An 18,378-nucleotide genomic window follows, 5' to 3' on the forward strand; every position below is an offset into this window, starting at 1 on the left:
TTCGTTGTCTGTCCAACTTCCCATCTAAAATCACTGCTCCCTCTTTCTTACTGACCTCTCATTCATTAACCAACTTTCACTCTGTCACTGACTCCTTATTACAATCTTTTGTTGAGGAAGAGTAGGAAAGAGAACATCTTCTCCCCAGTAACCCTGATATTACTGTTCCTCTGATTCCAACCCCGACTGTTGAAGCCCTGCCATGGCCAACTGCTGCCCTCACTACTTCAACAAACTTGAAGAAGTGACGAGGCCCACAGGCTGAGACTTATTCAAGAATTACAGATTACGATGAACCCCAAACAATAAAAGAAAAAACCTGGAACATGTCCCTCTGGCTTATGTTTCAACAACAAAGAATTATAGATTACAGAGCTCACAGCCACCGGGGAAGTGCAGCTAAGTCACATGTTTTAAGAGAGGGAAGAAGGAGTCTCTCAGGAAAGAAAATCCTTAATTTACTCTACCCAGACAGCAGCTACTGGCCCCCTTTTGGCGTCTGAGCCATTTGAAAGGTGGCTGGTCCAAACTGAGTCGTGCTTAAGACAGAGAATACAGACTGACAGCCAAAGACTCAGTATGCATATAAGAATGCAAGAATGCAAGAAATCTTGATTGCACCTGTTTATTTGGCCTTTTCTACCATGGATACTAGAAGGTTTAATCTTCTAGTGACTCACGTGGTGTTTCCACTGGACAGGGCTGACCCATAGCTGCCCTTCAAACTGGCCTCAGCTTCTGGTGTTAGAATACTGACCTACTCACACCCAGAGATGAATGCAGGTAGATATGAAACAGTGATTCTCAAAGCATGCTCCTTAAAAACACAAGTTGTCAGCAACTAACCCATAATTACAGACCCATGACTCAGCCGCTTTGGGGTGGGCCCAGCAATCTGTGTGTTAACAAGCCCTCCTGGGAATTCTGATGCGTTTAAGTTTGAGAATCACTATGTCTTCACTATGTCTCAGTCCATTTGTGTTACCATAACAGAATATCATAAAAAATCAGAAACGTATTTTCTCACAGTTCTGGAGACTGGGAAGTCCAAGATCAAGGTGCTGACATTTGGTGTCGGGTGAGGGCCTCCTTGCTGCATCTCACTTGGCAAGAAGAGGAGGCCAAATGCCCTGGGAAGCCTCTCTAAGAAGCATCTTAATCCCATTTATGAGGAAGGTGCCCTCAGGCCTAATCACCTCTTGTAGCCCCCACCTCTCAAAACTGTCAGTTTGGCAGTATTATTACCTTACTCTTGGAGAAGACACATTCAAACCACAGCTACAGGCATAGAAGAAACAACAATAAATGTTCCAAATTGCTTGAAATCAGTATGACCGTGCTATGGTGCTACATGGACTTCAGAGAAACAGCCCCTCCGATTGCACAGGGAGCACAAGACCCTTGAGAAAGGCCTGCTGCCATCCTGGAGGGGCTCGGGCTCCCGACCCACTTCCAGTCCCACAGGCCAAGCACTTGGGCTGTTGGGACTATGAGAGATCTCACTTTTCCACCCATGGGAAATACAGGCGCAGGAAGGCATAAAAGGGAGGCAAGGCTGAGAAGAAATGAAATTTAGAACAGTTTTCAATGTTTCAAGAGACACGGTAAACAAACAATAAACCCATCCATATTCCTGCCTTTCACAGGCATTACTTTAAGTTGAAAGAGAAAAGAAAGAAACAAAGACAAACATTTAATATGAGAATGTAGATACGCTTAGAAACAGAAATACATAAGTAAGGGGGAAATGCAGAGAGGGAGTAAACAAGGCTGGAAAAAATAATAATCACGCAGTCTCTGTGTGTGTGCGTGCACACCGATTTGCACAAATGGCATTATACCATAATATCATGCTTCAGCAACTGTAAGATGAATATTATTCACATTTTAATGACCTCATGAGATCAGAATGTATCTTACAATTTTTTATTGTCATGTTTGATAAATTTTAGTATTTTTATTTTGTTCTTAAAATCTCGTTTTCAAACACAACAATCTAACTGAATTTTTTTTTTAACTTTGGCTTCCCAGTGCTTAAGAGTATTATTCATCTTAAAGTTTTTGATGGTTACATATCGTTTTTTAAAAAAGAAAATACACTCAAATCTATCCAATCATGGTTGTTTTTCTCCTCCTAGTATATTAACTAGGAGTAACATAAAAAATTCAACTAAGTGGGGGCTCTCAGCCCATATTCCAGAATTCTTATGAAGCAGGACAATGGAAATGCTCCACGATGGGCTCACCAATCAACACCACATTCCAACTGAGGCCTACTCCTCCTACAGCCACAGCTGCCATGGGCTGAACTGGCAGGCCTTATGATTCAGACTTTATTTTTTTTCTTTTGTTCCTTTTTTTTGTTGTTGTTGAGACAGTCTCAAGCTGTCACCCTGAGTACAGTGCCATGGAGTCATAGCTCATAGCAACCTCAACTCTTGGGCTTAAGCAATTCTCTTGCCTCAGGCTCCCAAGTGGCTGGGACTACAGGCATCCGCCACAACATCCAGCTATTTGTTGTTGTTGTTGTTGTTGTTGTGTTCTGTTATCATTCTTGTTTTTTAGCTGGCCTGGGCTGGATTCAAACCTGCCAGCCTTGGTGTATGTGACCAGCACCGTACCCACTGAGCTGCGGGTGCTGCCCAGACCTTTTTTTATCATGAATATGTTTTATCTTCCAATATGCATATCTTCCTGCATATGTTTTATCTTCCAATAACCAAGGACCATAACTTTAGTAAGTTAGCGTTAGACTTTGTCAGTGGCCTTAAGCAGAGGAAAAATACAAAGCTCATTCCCTCTGAAGCCAGAGACCCAAAGGCACAATGATGTATCTCTGGATTTCAGTTTAACATACTGCTCAATATGATAGTAAAATATTGTATCATGACTGTAGTACACTAGTGACATTCTCAGTTCAACATTAACTGGAAAGGAAACCCTTAATGGAACTCTAGTGTAACTGAGAATCTGGCAGTCAATAAGGTTCAGCCTAACTAACTTTCAATAAAGTGAAATTTGTTGTGATTATAAACCAAAATTTTACTTTTCATTAGCAGATTTTATCTATCTTTAGAAAATTACCCTTCAACGATGTTATGCTCAGCAAATCTAACTATAGACAGCTCTTCTACTTCACTTTCGAGTCTGCAGCCTCTCCTTGTGGCTAAATCTAATTAATGCTTTTCAGTCCTTAACTGCTTGTGTGCACAAAATCTGATACTCATGATCTCTCTGCTCCCTTCTTCCTAAAATTCTCCCAGAATTTTAGACCAGAAATGTTCAACCTGTGGCCTGTGGGCTGTGTGCAGATTACTTGAGACCTGTTCCACTACCTGTGGTTTCAGATATTGCCAGAAGTATGCACGGGCCTTTTCTTTTGTTCATCAGCTGTCATAAATATTTAATGTGTGACCCAAGACAACTCTTATTCTTCCAACGTGCAGCAGAAAAGAAAAAGAGTTGGACACCCTATTCTAGACACTACACGAGCCTCCCGACTTTTCCCAAGTCTCGAGCCATTCCCTGGGGACACCTGTTGCTGCACACACCCCTGGCAGCTGCCACTCCCCAGTCCTCTGGATCACTTCGTGCCTACCCCTCAGAATCTCCTCTTCTACACCACCCACCACCCAGACACAAAACTCAGAATTCTTGTATGTCTTAAAGGCATCTCAGACTCTCAGTATTCACAACAAGAAACTCATAATCTTCTCCAGAAAGCCTTCTCCTCCTCCTCAACTTCTTATCCTGGTAAAAAGCAACACCTTACATCTGTCCATCACCCAAGTCAAATATAGGGATGTCTGATAACTCAGAGGTCTTTCTCCCCCCCAAATCCCTCCTGTGTCACCAGTCACTAAGTGCTGATTCTCTTTCCTTATCATTTCTAAAGGTATTTCCCTTCACTTTCTCCTACCTCAATGGCCTTAACTCAGACTCACATCTTTCTTCATACTGCAGCCACAGAGATGTTTCTTGAATTCAAACATGGTCATGTCTCTCCCCTCCTAACAACATTCCAATGATTTTTGGCCCCCTTTTGGAAAAAGCCCCACATCCACAGCCCAGCCCTGAGACTCACTGATAAAAGGTGGGCCCCTCTCCTCTCTAACCTCACCTCATGCCACAGGCCCTTCACGCTAACCATTTTCCAAGGCACTCTGTATTCTCTTACCTCCTTGCAAGGCTCAGGCTTGCAGATGCTTTTTCCCTGTTGGCAATACCCACTAACACCCATTCAATACCCCTTCACCTGGCACGGTGAAGGCTTCTAGATAACTAAATCTCATCCAGACAACTTTCCTTTGTGCTACCATATACGGCCATGTTCATTGCATACTATGGTATTAGAGATTATTGGCTTTTTAATGTAAACCTGTTTACTTGGCCTTTCTCCCTGGAAGGTGAATTTCTTGCGGATAGGGTCTTATCTTATTGGTCTTCCATTATCACTGCAAATTACAGTGCCTGGCAAATGTCAACTAATTTCCAAATAAATAAATAAATGCATGAATTAGTAAGTTATCTGTATCTATCTCAATGGAACAACTACAAGAGATAATATTTGCCTATGAGAAGGATAAAGGAAAGGAAGATAGGCTGGCGTGGTGGCTGATGCCTATAATCCTAGCACTCCGGGAGGCTGAGGTGGGTGGACCAGCCTGAGCAAGAGTGAGACCCCCATCTCTACTAAAAATAGAAAAACTAGCCAGGCACTGTGGCGGGTGCTGGTTGTCCCAGCTTGGGAAGCTAGAGGCAGGAGGATCACTTGAGCCCAAGAATTTGAGGTTGCTGTGAGCTCTGACACCATGACACTCTACTCAGAGCAACAGAGTGAGATTGTCGAAAGAAAGAAAGAGGAAGATAAAACTACAACATAAACTATGACATACAACCTTACTATACCAGTGCATGGCTTGTACTAACAGGGTTAACGACATATAAAAGCCAATGCATGCCAGCATCACAAAATATCCTGTATAGTAAGCCTTGAGGCTTTGCAATTTGGGCATCTAACACTCTGGGCTAGCTGCAGAAACAGCAAAGAAATGCCCTAGAGGCAAACTGTAGGAAAAGTAAATGCAGAGTAATGTGTGATCTTGTATATTTGTTATTCACAGAACAATGGCTACTGTATCCCCCACAACTCTGGCTCAGGACAGCTCGGGTTACAGTCTCTTGGTCTGACCTGGAGAGGCAGCCAGCAGCAAGCACGGATAATCCCAGAAGTCATATTTGCTTCAGAAATACAATATTAGCAAGAGGAGTCACCTGGAGTAACCAGTGGCAAATGTAAAGCAGGGTCCCCTGGGATCCTACCAGTTTAGAAGAGTCTCCTTATAAAAGGAAGGTCGTCCCCAGAAAGGTATCCCAGGGCACTGGCCTGCTGCCATCTTCTCTGCTGGTCTCTGACCAGACACTTCTCTTGAGCATTTCATTTGTTTTGTCATTTGACGCCTTCTATGACACTACCCCTAAATCTGTACAACAGGCCTCTGAAGCTCTTATTTTGTGTTTCCAAATGACTGAAAAAAATAAAACTCCAAACATAACTCAGGAAAAGGTAGAAATCTTCTCTAATACTGTTTAGGTCTTCCTGATAAAGAACTACAATGATGAAAAGGGCAAGAGTTGAAAGGGGGCAAAGTTACCCACCCAGCACTGACATCACACAGGACCCAAAACTCACCCATCACTACCTGTGTGACCAAGGCAAAAGTTCCTTAACCTCCCGAAGCCTCAGTCACCTCATTTAAAAACTTGAAATTATAGTTTCAAGTTATAGTCACTATATCCTGGAGATACACTGTAGTTTCAAGTTATAGTTTCAAGAAGATATATATATATAGTGACTGTGACTTGAAACTATCTCTATATCTCCAGGATATAGTGACTATAACTTGAAACTATCGCTATATCCTGGAGATAACTGTTTTATTCACTGATTTTCTCCCAATATGCCTACAAAGTATCTAGTGATTTCTAAATCTTAGTTTATTTTTTTTAAGAAAGACACTTTTCTATTCTCCAATGAGTCCCAAATCTCTCCTAATCTTCCCATAAAAATTCTAGAAAGATAGTCTAGATCTGCATTCAGCTTGGTTCTCTCTTTCAGCTCCACAGTCTATGGAAATTTCTCCCTTGGGTTAATGATGGCCTAATTGGCGATTATACCTCTTGTTCAAGTACCTTGTTTACAATGAGGAGGCAAATCAGAAAAGAAATGACTGTTTCCTTCATGCTAGGCGCTTCCAGGCAAACCGGTTCAATGGTTTATCTGGAGCAGGCATCCTCAAACTATGGCCTGCGGGCCACCTACAGCCCGCCTAGGACATTTTTATCCAGCCCGGCAGGTGCTGCTACCGCTGCCTGTCCTGCACAGCAGCCGACTAGTCCCAAGGCCTGCAGTACGGCCCTCCAATGGTCTGAGGGACAGAAGAACTGGCCCCCTTTTTAAGAAGTTTGAGGAGCCCTGATCTGGAGGCACCAGTAACAGCATTATGGAAGAGACAGAGGAGAAATGGAATTGGGGAAGGCAGGCACAGAGAAACACCAAGACCAGAATGCTAACACCAGAATCAAGTTGCCAAGGAAAATATCAGGCACCAAAAAATTCAAGACAAATCAAGATCCAGAATAAAAGCCAGAGGAAGGTCAGCGGTTCAGAGTGAAGGACTCCAGATATCTGGGCCATTTTTATAAGGTGTAGGTATTTCACGCTTGGGAGTACCCAACCTGCTGAAATTCTCCATAGGATTTGTCACTATTAAGTCTTGGAAATACCCGCTCCTGTCCTGGATCCAGGACATCCCTCCCTCCTGGCTCTCTTTCTCGGTTCCCAAGTCGGGGCTGACTCTGCACCTGCACTGCGATGATGCACTCACCTGGGGTGAGCTTGTCTTGCTCCTCAACCTGGGCTATGCTGGCAGTGACTGCTGGCTCACCTAATCACCAAATTCATTTTTCTTCTTGAGCATGACACTCAAATGCACTTCCCATCTTCCCCTGCAGTCAAGTGTGGTCATGTGACCAACACTCACTAATAGGAAGTGAGCATAAGTGAAGCTCATTATCTCTAGGGCTGATCTTTAAAAAAAGTCCCCCTTGAGATCCATCACACTTTCCCCTCCCTGCTCACTGCAGGCTCCCGCCTACCACAATCTTGGGAAGAAGACAGTGAGGACACAAGATTTTCTTTCAGCCTGGTTCTCTGAGTGACTGCACAGAGAAAAGCCTTTACTGTGAATCAGAAACACATATGTTGGATCTTATGTGAATATGAAATAAATGTCTACTACATTAAGTCACTGAATCTTTGAGGTTTATTTGTAGCAGCTACCATATCTGTCATATAAAAAATACAAAGGCCCAAACATCATGTGATCCAAGTTTATAAAATAATGAAAGGTATGGAGAGAAGAGGCTGAGTGGTGAAATTTAAGATCTAGTCTTTAGAATATCAGAAATAAAGATAAACTTACATTTTGAAATAAGGTTATTTGCAGATTTAAAAATAAAAGAAAGCTTTACGGAGAAGTTAGTAAAATTGAGCTTTTTACTTTAAGAAATAACAGAGCATATTAAAAAAAACTGTAAGAAGTTAACTAAAGAAAACTTGGTTTGCTGAAGTATTGCCCAAGCCTTTTGAGGTGGGTCACAAAGGGACAACATAGCTGTCAAGAACATATCCCTTATACAGATCCCTGAGGGACAGGAGACATTTAAAGACATCAAAATCGCTCTCAGTACACTGTAATGATGCTTCCTATTTCTCCTGCTGACGTTCCAGTGACAATTCTCTCAGGCCCTCCCACCACTGTGCAGCAGCATTTAAGACACCTGTGAAAATCCCAAGACTGGGGGAAGGTGATTAAAAGAAGAGCTAGAGAACAATCCAGAACTTTCCAGGGCTTTCATTCTATCTCCCTCACCACCTCATACACAGAACTCTGCTGTATTACAACATGGACGTGTGACTTACAGGAATAGCCAGCATCCTGTAATACCTACTTCACTTCCAGCCCTTCACTTCCACACCTAGGAAAATCCACATTAAAAAATACCTAGACTAATCAAAAGTTTGGCTCTTTCACAGACTTCTATTTACTCTCTAAACACTAACTTTTAAAATACAGATCATAAACAGGTTTTGTTTGTGTGAACTAACCTTTCATAATTGCTTTCACTGGCTCAAGACTTTCATCTGAAAAGGCATGACTACTCTAGGGGGAGCTAAGACATAAAAACAGACATTTTCCTTTCACAGAAACACTATTAAACCTTTAACTCAGAACTTCACACATAGCGCACTCACCTGTAACTGAGATATAGTTAAAGGGTATCGGAATAATATCCAGGTAACACCTTCGCTGCAAGGTGGGATGGTGAGAGAGCCTTCATACACCCAGTAATCTCGAAGCAAAGGATCTGTGCAACCATGTGAACATGGCACAAAAAGGCAAGTTGATTAATAGTAACAGTAATCCAGAAGATGCCAACAATGTTCAAAATCACAAACTGTCCAAATGGCACCTCTCAGAAAGACATCACTTTTAAACTAGACACACACGTGTATATATATATCCTTAAACTAAGGAGAAAATAATGAACCTTTCTATTATTTATGTCATTGCTATTAATCGATCACTATATCTGTCGAGTTTAATCAGTTTAAAAGGACATATCCATGTTTGGGGGTTTTTCACTTTATTAGAGGATTTACCTAATGAAACCTAATATTTATTGACTACTTCAGGCATTCTTCTATCTGAGCATTTTATGTTAATTCATTTAAACTTCACAACCAACCAATGAGATAAGTATTATTACTGGCCCCATTTTTTGATAGGGAAACTAATTACAGAAGGTTAATAATTTGCCAGAGTCACTCAGCTACTTACTGACAGAGCCAGGATTTGAACCCAGGCAGTCTGACTTCAAAGCTTATATTTTTAACCATTCAGTTCCTGCTACCTCTATATTGCTCCTTCAACAGTAAAATATTAAAACCACATTATGATAGAATGAAACACTTATGACATCATTTAGCCCTTAGTATGATGCACAAATGTTTAACATGTGATAGAAACTGGCTTGTTGTAGAGCAGTAAATTATCACAAGAGGATCCAATGCGTCAACTTACTTGGTTTTGTTTGAAACACTAAGAAACAGCACACAACTTAGGCAAATCTTATATAAACTAACCTTTAACTCCTTATTCTTAGTATTTTATGCATAATTATTACCTGTACATAAACACAATTTAGAATATCTAATTAATATTCCCGCAAAGACTAGTAACCTAGTAAAATAAGACATAAAGTTTATTTCACCATAGAGATTAATAAGAACTTCACTGATCAATCTTAAAAGCATATCAAGGTTATTTTATTATGTTGGTGGTTTACATAGAGGTAGCAATTTTTAAAAATGACAATCCTGAGAAAGACCTTCATGGATTAATGGGATTGCTGGCAAAGTGTCTCCATTACTTCAAAATGTTTGCTTCCATATTCAGAATAATCTGGAAACAATACCTGCTACAGAAAATATAAATTGTAAAGGAACTTTATCAGCTAATAATAGACAGCTATGTATATTCTGAGGACGACAATGCAGGTAAAATTCATTTTATGGAATGAGATAAGTACTTACCTGGTAATAAAGTGTTAGGATTAAAGCAGGGTATTGTTTTGGACTTCCCCTGGAAAAGGAAAAACATTGATCCCATGTTTTTGTAAGATTTTTAGAATAAGAAATTTGTTAGAACTAAAAGTCTAAAATGAAGTGGCCTCTGAATGGCCTCCCGGGGTCCCTTTCAAAGGGTGTTTCCTCTGTCTTCTCACTGGAGCAACTCTGAAGGATTCCAACAAGATACTCTTGTTCTGCTTCTATGGGTATTTTCTTTGCCACCACAACACAATGCTCCAAGTCCTGGTGTGCAACTTACAGCTGGTGTCCATCTGCCCCATACCAGTGCCTTTTTCTGCTCCTAGCACATTCATACTGAATGAATGCCTTGGTGTAAATGCTGAACGCCTTGGTGTAAAACTCCTGAACTCGAGCTGGGCTCTTTCCAAATGACTTTTTTCCTGCTTGTTTTGCATTGCATCTAATCTTCTTGGTATAACAACCACTCAACTTCTCATCTAACCCATTTGAATCTGGTAATTCAGGTCTAGGATCTATGCTCTCCTCCTCCAGAAAGGGAGATCTGAAAATCAGGTGAAAATGCTCTATTCCAGCGGTTCTCAACCTGTGGGGAGACCCACAGGAACTGTATTAAAGGACCCCGGCATTAGGAAGGTTGAGAACCACTGCTCTATTCTAATCAACTTTTCTCAAAGCTTCTAAGGCTTGATTTGAAAGAAAGATTTTAAATGTGTGTTGTTAAATTCCAAGGCAAATACCTGTCCCCTATTCAACACACATTTAAGATCTTTCTTTTAAGTCATGTCATTCAAGCCATAGAAGCAGACTTGTCATGTGAATCAAACTTCTCTTAGAAGATTATTCTGTTGACACAGATGCAATAGGGAAAGTTATCTTGTAACTCCTAAGTCTCCCCCTTACTTCCTGGGACTGTTTTTCATTAAAGAATCTAGATTACTCACCTCCCCACCCCATCCTTCTGTATTTCACAACGATTGATGTGCTATCAGCTAAGGAATAAAGAGACATTTTCTGGGCTCAATGCTATTGAACAATGGTCAATCAAAATGTGTCCCTACCCCACTCCCTATTTTATTAGCTTCTCTACCCAGCTAGATTTCCCTGGGCTGTGGGTTCATTCAGAGCATTGCAACCTTCCTAATGCCACAATGTATTTTCATTGTTAAAAAGGGGTCGCAACCCACAGGTTGAGAACTGGTGATTCAGAGCCTGCTCAGGAGGGTCTTCCCAGAGGTGCTGCCAGATTCAAGACACCCAGGGCTGTGCTAGTGTAAAGCTAATGGGGCTTAATTCCCAGACTGACCTTTCTTACTACTGGCTGTGGATCCCTTTCACACAAGTTGAACTCCAGCTCTGCACCTCCAGCAGCCACCCCAGACTGAACTCCTCCCTTCCCTGAGGCCACTTAGATTCAGCAGACACAGCAAGAGCCTGGAAGGTACCGTCTCTGATAGAACTCAGCTTCCTGGCAATGCAGGGCTGTCATACCGACCTGAGACATCTTCTCTGGAATATTATCTTATGGCGTAGGTGTACTTGTCTTGCTTTTAAAAAAAAACTTAATTGTACATAAATACTTTGAAGTATGGTCCCCAAATTTTTAGTTTTTTATTTATACAACTTTCTGTAATGAGTGGGCAGGGAAAAGTTAATCAGAGGGCCTAGGTTCCTCACGCCCTGCACATCCTATATAAAGGCCTGTCTTCAGTACTGACTCCTCCTGTCTGAGGCTATAATACTCTATAGGATAAGAGTGTTTCCGTATGTCTGGGGCCTTGTTGGTGGTGAACTACTGCTGTGTGCCTGAGGCCTTGGGACTTACAGAGCCAGTCTGACCAGATAAATTTATCCCAACAGTGTGGTTTATGGTGAAGGCCTGATTTGGGCCAGCGGGACAGAGGGTGTTACTGCTACGTTTGAGCAGCTAAGGTTGATGCAGCATTTTGTGCTTGCCTGACTGACCCCCTAATAAAGTCCCAGACCCCAAGGCTAGACATCACTGCAGGACAGTTCTGGTTGGCTACAGGGGCATCCCTTCCTGCCCCCACTGTGAAGGGACACCTGAATGTTGCTGCCTCGTCTGCCTTGGACTTCACTCCACATATCCTTTCCCTGTGACCCATATCTTCCCACTGTAACAAACCCTCCCAAAAAGACAGCAGGTGTTCAGAGTCTTGTGAGTCCTAGAGAATCACTGACGGTCATGGGGACCATGTACACAACTAGCATTTTTATTTTATTGTAAATGATGATTTACCTTATACTGAATATCCTGGAGGATTTCAGTCACAGCCTTCAAGCCAACATGTTCTTTTCCTATCTGAAATATACAAAGCATAAACCACAGTATTTTTTAATGCTCAGATTTTAGTCAAAAATAACAGAATCGAATCCACCTGAATGTCCTTTCAACACAATTAACAATTAAATCACCTTTTAAAGAAAACAAATAATGAAGTCAACATCCACTAAAGGTAATTACAGTAGTAACAAAAGCTAGTCCAATAAAGTATTAGATGTGTTATATAAGAATCCATTCTAAATTCTTGCTGTGTACAGGCATCACGCACCATGCTACATATGAAGTCGGACAATTAAGTTCATGAACTCATCCTAGAAGTGCTACACACCTCATCGCTAAATATTACTGTGGCCACCTTCAAGGTAACCCCCTTGGGAAGCTGTGCACTGATGCCAGCACCTAGTCGACCATTCAGAGCAATTTTGGAACTCTATTCCTGGGATGGGCATCAGAACTGTCCCTGTATATAAGGACAAGGACAATTCATGCACTCATCCTAGAAAAAGTGCTACATATCTCATTACTGAATAGCACTATGGTTACCTTTGAAGTCCTCTCCTTGGCCATCAGATGACCACAGTGATATTCAGCAATGAGGTATATAGCACTCGCTAGGATGAGTTCCCAAACTTAATTGTCAGACCTTACGTACAGGTTACATATAATATATAAAATCATAATATAACATTATATAAAAATGTCAAAAATATTTTTGAATTAAAACTATTCAGGACATTCCTAACCCTTCCATTTTTACCTTCAGCATTTATAGAGCATTGTTATAAAGATTTTATCTATGGGGTGATGCCTGTGGCTCAAGGAGTAGGGTGCTGGCCCCATATGCCAGGGGTGGTGGGTTTGAGCCCAACCTCAGCCAAAACGGCAAAAAAAAAAACTTCACATTAAAGATTGTATCTATGTTGAAAAAAATGTATTAACTCATTAAAGTGAGTATACGATTTTATATGTAAAATCAGGACATTTTCTTGATTATCATAGACTATGATTCTATAGCCATTTTTCTGTTCTTAAACAAATAAGAATATGTTTTTTATAGTCTTCTATTTTAAAACATTACTTATCACTACATATGTTTTTAGTGTATAAAATGCTCCAAAGAACAGTGAAACTTAAAAAAAAGTCTAATATTTAGTATCCTTAACTTTAGCAGTTACAAGTACAATCTGATCTACTTTCTATGGTCTATGATAATGAAGGAGAGTAACAGAGATAATTTATAACCTATAAGATAAAAAACTACTGTTACATTAGCTTTGTTTCTTCCACATAAATATTTGGAGATTTAAAAGAAATGAGAGCAGCTGGCAACATGTTCACATTCTCGTTCTCTCCACATTAACCAACTGTGAAAAATGCCAGGTAAGAGATATCCAGAAGGAAAGAAGAGGCAAGAAACACTTAACTAAGACAGACCAATCAAGTCCAAACAATCGAGACTTTTTTCAAATGTTTCCAATGCCAGAGATAGGCCCTTAAAAAAAATAAAATTCTCTAAAGTTAAAAAAAGAAAGAAAGAAAGAAAGAAAACCTAATGCATATATACCTGTGAGTGAAAGAACCTGGATTTTCAGGCCTTACCCAAATTTCAGGGAAACAGCCCCCTCTGTGTTAAGGGTTTAGCCCTACCAAGGTATTTGAATGCCTACACACATCTGTTGTTCTTTGATGATCTCCTGCCAGATTAGAAACTCTTTGGAGTCCACATCCGAACACTATGAGGCCACACAATGTAGCAGTTCAGGAGCAAGCTCGCTCTCAGACTGCCTGGGTTCTGATCTTGACCCTGCCTGCCCCTTCTGAGCTGTGTGCCCTTGAGCAAGTTTATTTAACCTCTGTGTGCTTCCGCTTCCTCATCTATTTACTTGGAAGAATAAAAATGATAGGGCTGAAGATAAGATTAAATAAACCAAAGAATTTAGAAGAGGGCGCAAATCACCCTAATTAGATTAGTATTATCCGATATAACTATTGATCTGAATGACTTAAGCAAGAGCATCCAACCCTTCCTTCCTCCTGCAGTATACTGGAAGAATAGATGTTGTCTTAGGCCACACTTTAAATACACAAAAACTAACAAAAACTGATTACCCAAAAAAAACAGTCCATGTATGCTTTTCCTGATCTCTGACACCACAGATAAAAAAAAAAAAAAGTCCTCACAAAATCAGTGTGTGGTCCCACAGGCCACAAGTTGGACACCCCCGCCTTACAGCATCAAATAGTTTGTACACATAGTAGCATTTAATATTCTGGGTCCTCCTATCTACAAAGACTCCTCACTTTGCAGGCACAATCTTATATTCCACAACAAACTCCAACTATTATGCCATCTCTTCCCTTTCCTCCTTTCTAAATTTTGTGTATGAAGAGGTTATAACCCACAGAAAGCAAATACCAGTGACACGCCCTGATTGCTAAAATCCTACAACAGTTCAGGTAACACAACCCTGTGCCAAGAGTTCACTGGGGGGTTGGGGGTGGGGAGGGGGCTGAGACAAGATGGCAGACTAGAGCCAGCTTTCCCCAGGGGCTCCCATCCAGAAGTAGAGTTAAAGGACAGAAGTTCAGCAAGTAAGCAATGAGTTGGAGCTGAGCCAAGAGAGAAGGGTGAAGAACGCACATCAACCCTGCTGAGGTGAGCTGTGACACCAAAGATACAAACAAAAGGTACTGAATCCATCGCCAAGAGGATGGGAGTCCCCTCCCCCATTAGAAGGGCTTGCATTATACTCAATACAAACAAGCAAGCAGAGTTTAAATGTCCTCCCATTTTATCCCATAGGAGAAACCCTCTAAAAACCAGACCTCCTTCCCCTACTACAGTGCCAAGGCACTCTCCTGCCAGGCATAAAACTGTATAAAACTGTATATATTTTCTACCTGCAATTCTGAACTCCCAGCACTCCTCTCCACTCTCACTCTGAGATCTGGAAGCCTGTCCCCCTTGGAGCCCAGATTCTTGGGCAATTTCTCAAGAGGTGTAGACAGGGCCAGGGCTGTTGCAAATCTGTGCTGATTCTGTGGCATGGGAGTAAGGAGAAGGTGGTCAACTGAGAGGGAACCATACAGGAGTGGTGGTGCCCCAAGGCGCAGAGCAGCAGCTGTGGTAACAATAGGGCTCACACCCTATCCTTATCCCCTCTGGGGCTATTCCAGACAGACACTCCCTGTCTCGTGGGCAACCAGAGGAAGCCAGGCATCTTCTCTGCTGGCAGCCACTGGAGGAACAGATCAGGGATGGAAACGCAGGCCCCATGACTAAAGGGGCAGTACTGGCCTGTGCAAAGCATGGGGACAAGAATACACCCATGCATAGCCGGCAGGCTCCCAGGGCAGGGCTGACCCAGAGGACTGCTTTACTGAGACTAAGACACACCCAGCCCTCAGGGGACCATAGCTGAGACAAAGGTGGGCAAGCAAAGGCTGGAACTGACAGCTGAGTATGAGTTCTAACCGCACAGCCCCGAGACCGGACAGCACAAACTGGGGCTGAGTTGCAGTTTCTGTGAGCTCAAACAGCTTCTGATCCCACAGAGGAATATAGCAGGGACAAAAAAAAATTCTGTGAAGTTGTTCTGTTTTGTCAGCAACAGCAATCAGGGGTAGGGCTGGAACTGAGTGAACCTCCCCAGCCTCCATTAAGCACCCAAGATTGCCAGGCCCCACCTCTCCCTGCAAGATAGTGGCAGAGAGTGGCGGCCTGGCTGAGGACATAGATCTGCTTCTGACTTAGGCAGGAGCAAACTCTTGGAGCATCTGCTCATTGGAGGGAACTGGGTCACAGCCCTGTGGGGTTACCAGTGAATGGGTGTGACAGAGGTGCAAGGTAGGAAAGAAGGCATCAACCTTCCCAGACAAATTTATTTGCTAGATGGGTCCTTCTGACCTAAGGGAGCACTAGAGCAAGTCATACTTGAGCTGCCAAGAGATCCCTGCTATCTAGTTGCCGGAGACCTTTTGAACTATCCCACCTGAGACTGGTGGTGACTGGGACAATTGATTTGGACCTCATGAACTGGGCCAATCACCCGAGGACTATCAAAACTGGTATCCTGGGTGTGTGGTTGTGGGAAGGTTTGATGTTCCCTTTCCAATTGTTCCCTGTGGGGGGTGGGGTGACTTAATTGCTGGTATTTCTCCACAGCCGAGACTTCAACCCAGAGTAACTGATTCACTAGGGTAGGACAGAGACTAGCTGAAAACAAGACAGAGCCACTTAGCCCCACCACACCAAGGAGGCCCCCAGTTTCTCAGGCCATAGCACTGTACAGGTCCTTGGCAAGCTCTAGTTGGACAGACATCAGTCCCGGCTTTCAGGAAAGAGCTAGTTAATCACTACTCCAGGAGCCCCCAAACCAACTTCTCCTTATCTGCTCATCTAGCCAAATGGTGTAAAATAAGCATGGGGTAGAATCAGAGGAAAAGCTCCGGTACCAGAGTAGATCGACCTCCCCAAGGAAGGATATGTCAGATGTAACTGAAGATCCCATTCACAAACAGATGGCTGAGATGGTAAAAATCGAATTCAGAATTTGGAATGCAAATAAGATTAACAGAATGGAGGAAGAGTTAGAATTAGAAATTCAAGGAGCATTTCAAAAGTTGTCTCAAGAATTCATTGAATTCAAAAACAAAATCACCAATGATTTGGACACACTGAGACAAGAATTTGCAGCCCTCAAAGATTTGAGAAATATAGTAGAATCCCTCAGTAACAGAATGGAGCAACCAGAAGAAAGGATTTGTGACACTGAAGACAAAGCATTTGAATACTCCCAAATGCTCAAGGAGGAAGAGAAATGAAGAACAAAAATGGATTATTTTCTCAGAGAGCTCTGGAATAATTTGAAGAAAACTAATATTCTCCTTATAAGAATCCCTGAAGGTGACAAAGTTGCTTCACAAAACACAGAGGCTCTTCTTCATGAAATTATGAAAAAGAACTTTCCAGACATGCGAAGAGATTCTGAAATTCAGATAGCAGACACTTTCAGAACCCCAGCACAACTCAACTCAAACAAGACATTCCCCCAGGCACATCATAATTAACTTCACTAAAGTTAATATAAAGGAGAAAATTCTGAAAGCAGCCAGATGTAAGAAAAGCATAACCTACAAGGAGAAGAATATTAGAATGACTACAGATCTCTCTGCTGAAAACTTTCAAACTAGAAGAGGGGGTCATTAACTTTTAATCTCCTAAAACAAAATAACTTTCAACCCAGGATCCTGTATCCAGCAAAACTGAGCTTCTACTATGATGGAGAAATTAAATACTTTAATGACATTCACATGTTGAAGAAATTTGCCATAACTAAACCAGCACTCTGGATATTCTCAAACCTATCCTCCATAAGGACCAGTGCAATTCTCCACCACAAAAGTAAACTCACTCAGAAACTTGTCAAATTCCAACTTCCACACTGGTGAAAGCATTAAAAATGTCCACTGGAGTTTCAAAAAACTTGATACCCACAATTCTACCAGGCTTATCAATATTCCCAATTGATGTGAATGGCTTAAATTATCATCTAAAGAGGCATAGGATGGCAGACTGGATACAAAAACTCAGGCCAGATATCTGTTGCATACAAGAATCTCATCTTACCTTAAAAGATAAATATAGACTAAGGGTGAAGGGATGGTCATCTATATTCCAGGCAAATGGAAAGCAGAAAAAAGCAGGTGTTGCAATTTTATTAGCAGATACAATAGGCTTTAAACCAACAAAAGTAAAAGTAAGTAAGGATAAAGATAGTCATTTCATATTTGTTAAGTGTAATACTCAATATGATGAGATTACAATTACTAATATTTATACACCCAACCAGAATGCACCTCAATTTATAAGAGACAGTCTAAGAGACATGAGCAACTTGATTTCCTCCAGCTCCATAGTAGTTGGAGATTTTAATACTCCTCTGGCAGTGTTGGATAGATCCTCCAATAAGAAACTAAGCAAAGAAATTTTAGATTTAAAATTAACCATTCAACATTTGGATTTGACAGACATCTACAGAACACTTCATCCTAATAAAACTGAATACTGTGGAACATGCTCCAAAATCAACCACATCTTAGATTACAAGTCTAACCTCAGCAATTTTAAAAGAATAGATTATTCCTTGCATCTTCTCAGACCATCATGGAATAAAAGTTGAGCTCAGTAATAACAGGAATCTACATACTCATACAAAAACATGGAAGCTAAATAACCTTATGCTGAATGAAAGCTGGGTCAGAGATGAGATTAAGAAGGAAATCATCAAATTTTTGCAACAAAATGATAATGAAGACATGAATAATCAGAAAGTCTGGGATACCACAAAGGCAGTCCTAAGAGGGAAATTTATAGCACTGCAAGCCTTCCTCAAGAGAA

The 18,378-nt window shown here is 41.5% G+C and overlaps 1 protein-coding gene across 1 annotated transcript in view; it reads right to left on the reverse strand.

Moving 5' to 3' along the window:
* CA8 (carbonic anhydrase 8) overlaps positions 1–18,378 on the reverse strand; it is a 131,823-nt gene that overhangs the window by 42,182 nt on the left and 71,263 nt on the right. Inside the window, exons 5-7 of the mRNA XM_003802166.2 lie at positions 11,934–11,996; positions 9,659–9,707; positions 8,318–8,430 (exon numbers count right to left, since the gene is read on the reverse strand). Coding sequence (XP_003802214.1) covers positions 8,318–8,430; positions 9,659–9,707; positions 11,934–11,996 — 225 coding nt within the window. The remainder of the gene's footprint in view (positions 1–8,317; positions 8,431–9,658; positions 9,708–11,933; positions 11,997–18,378) is intronic.

The sequence above is a fragment of the Otolemur garnettii genome, unplaced genomic scaffold (assembly GCF_000181295.1).
Source record: "Otolemur garnettii isolate 467f Iridium unplaced genomic scaffold, OtoGar3 scaffold00234, whole genome shotgun sequence".
Lineage (NCBI taxonomy): Eukaryota > Metazoa > Chordata > Mammalia > Primates > Galagidae > Otolemur > Otolemur garnettii.